At 44.5% G+C, this 2,471-nt stretch overlaps 1 protein-coding gene across 1 annotated transcript; it reads left to right on the forward strand.

The window, feature by feature from the left end:
* Positions 1 to 1,289: 1,289 nt before the first annotated feature.
* On the forward strand, positions 1,290 to 1,486 carry Pmar_PMAR028324 (hypothetical protein; the record flags this gene model as incomplete). Its single annotated transcript, XM_002769108.1, has 1 exon — positions 1,290 to 1,486. A coding segment is annotated over one exon (197 nt), but the record flags the coding sequence as incomplete, so codon positions are not given.
* Positions 1,487 to 2,471: the final 985 nt, after the last annotated feature.

Raw genomic sequence — 2,471 nt, forward strand, 5'->3', positions numbered from 1 at the left:
TTATAGTGTAGATTTCCTCGTTTTCATGCTCGATCGCATTGCGATCTAATGATGACTATGTTCTGCTCAAAATTGATCTCCGATAACACGGATCAAGTGCAGCACTTGATCGGCACAACCTCGACATGCCGACGTTGTACTGGGCTTGTCCACACCTCTTGGTAGCAGGCAGGCATCGACAGCAATGTCCGAGAGAACGCATCGTGTGATGTGGTCTAACTTCATTTGCTACACGAACCGAGGCGGTTCGGTTAGGCGTATTAGGTTGTGTAGATTGATGATCATAGCATGAGAATGGTGGAATATTGGCTGAAGAAGTTTCTGATGGAGGAACTCGAACCTCGGTCGTTTGAATGAGAGTCACGAATCCTAACCAGTTAGTCTACATCCGAATATCTGTTGTGTAGTGATCGAAGCAACTCGTTAATCCTTCTTAGACCACCAGGATCGCTTGCAGCAACTTGCAATGAGCAAGAAGCATCGAGAGCAAAGATACCTCAGACACTATTCGGCGAATCGATTGAGATAGAGAATCACAGAGGGCCAGTCGTTGAGGGCTTAGACATTGCATTGGCTCGATCAGAAGGCTCGCATTGAAGACATGCCAGCCTAGTGCTACGATTATTGTTATTGATCTCCTTCGTACTGCTTTTGTGTCAATTCATGGTTGGGTCGTAGTTCACTGTGAAGTGAATCTCGACAGAGTTATTTGCATTTGTCTCCGCAACCGTGGTGGTGATGCAACGGAGTTTCTATTTTTGTGAAAAAATATAACCAATTCTATAGTTATTCACCATTAATATTTCTCTCATTGCGAACTTGCGGTAGCTGGGGTAATGTTTTCACGGGATGGTATCATACCATTGCTATCAACAACTTATATGGGCATACAATGCTTGACACAAATTCCATGATTACTAGCGTTAAACAGATACACAGCAGACTTCTGATCACAAGGAGAATATCGTTGTTAGACTTGTCATTAGCCGATCACAGTACTCATGTTTCACCTCGTTACACTCCTATCTGCTGTAGTGCTATACTACGCTGTCAACGCGGAGAAGCCATTCTTCGCTTTCACTATTCACTTGTACTGGACGCCAGAATACTATCACGCTCTGTTCCAGTCGGGGGTGAATCACGTGATCTACTGGTCGGGAGCTGACGTTGCCGAAAATGGTTCGCATACGATGCCGAGGTTGTGGAAAGAGAAGTTTTACATGGCCCGAAGCATAGCAGACCAGTACGGCGCCTTGCTCAGTTGGGTGTCGCCAACTCCACAGCATTTAATGAACGGTCCTGAAAGCAAGTGGGAACTGTACGTGAATACCACCAAAGCCTTGTTTGAGACCTATCCTTTTGATGGAATCAATTTTGACTGGGAATACCCTAAGGACATCAACGACTGTACGAACTATGGGACACTTCTGAAAATGGTTAATGAAGGCGTCTACCGTGAAAATCGAAGCGCCTACATCACGATGGAGTAAGCAAAACGAAGAGAAAGTTGACGGAGTGCTTGATTATGCAATATGTACGCTTTCACTCTGATCAAATGAGCTCCTGAGAGAAATCTCGAGTAAAACTTTTTGACATAGGGGGAAACTGATAGTTGTTAGATGACATCGACAGTCCGAATGGAGATAAGACTGTGAGTAGAAAGTTTTTAGCGTTTTCGTGTTTTCAGCATAGGCGCGTGGGAGCAACAGTTCGACTGTGCTAAGCGAGGTGGCATCGTTGATGCTGTTGATATGGTCTTGATGATGACGTATGACAATGTTGAGGATTCTGAAGGGCATTCTAGTATCCGTTGGACTGAAGATATGGCCTACGTTTGGAGAGACACTGTGGGCTTGCCGTTCGAAAAGCTGGCTGTCGGGGTGAGTTGTCGTTATGCGGAGCACCGCACTTTGCATATTTGAGTAAACACTCCCAACGGCACAATCGTTCCTTGTATAGTGACATAGGAAACACACGTCATTGCGAATACTTGATATTTATCAGAAGATATGGTACTAGTGAATGAAATGAGAACTATCGTCGTTATGATATGCTTTAAGACAAGCTTGGTTAAGAACAACCTGTGTCAATGTGCTCTGACACCACTCGCGTCAAATTTTGATGTGGTATTATTGATGATCGAAATAACACAGCAAAAGGACCGAGTCTGTTTTGCTATACATTGAGGCGATCTCTATATCAAAACGTGTGCTCCGCTATCGTTGTGGACGACAGCCAGTCAGATACCGTTATACGGCGAAACGAGAGAAAGGCAACAACTAGGATATCAGACACTTATCGAGCAAGGGGGAGATCCTTCTGGCAATGGTTACTTCAATGGTTTCTACTTCAACACTCCAGCGGTTATCAAACACAAAACTGAGTTTATATACAACAACTGCATCGGGGGAATAATGATCTATGCGCTCGAGCATGATTACTTCCCGACAGATGAACGTTCACTGATGCAG

This window comes from Perkinsus marinus (genome assembly GCF_000006405.1).
Source record: "Perkinsus marinus ATCC 50983 genomic scaffold scf_1104296966482, whole genome shotgun sequence".
Taxonomy (NCBI): domain Eukaryota; phylum Perkinsozoa; order Perkinsida; family Perkinsidae; genus Perkinsus; species Perkinsus marinus.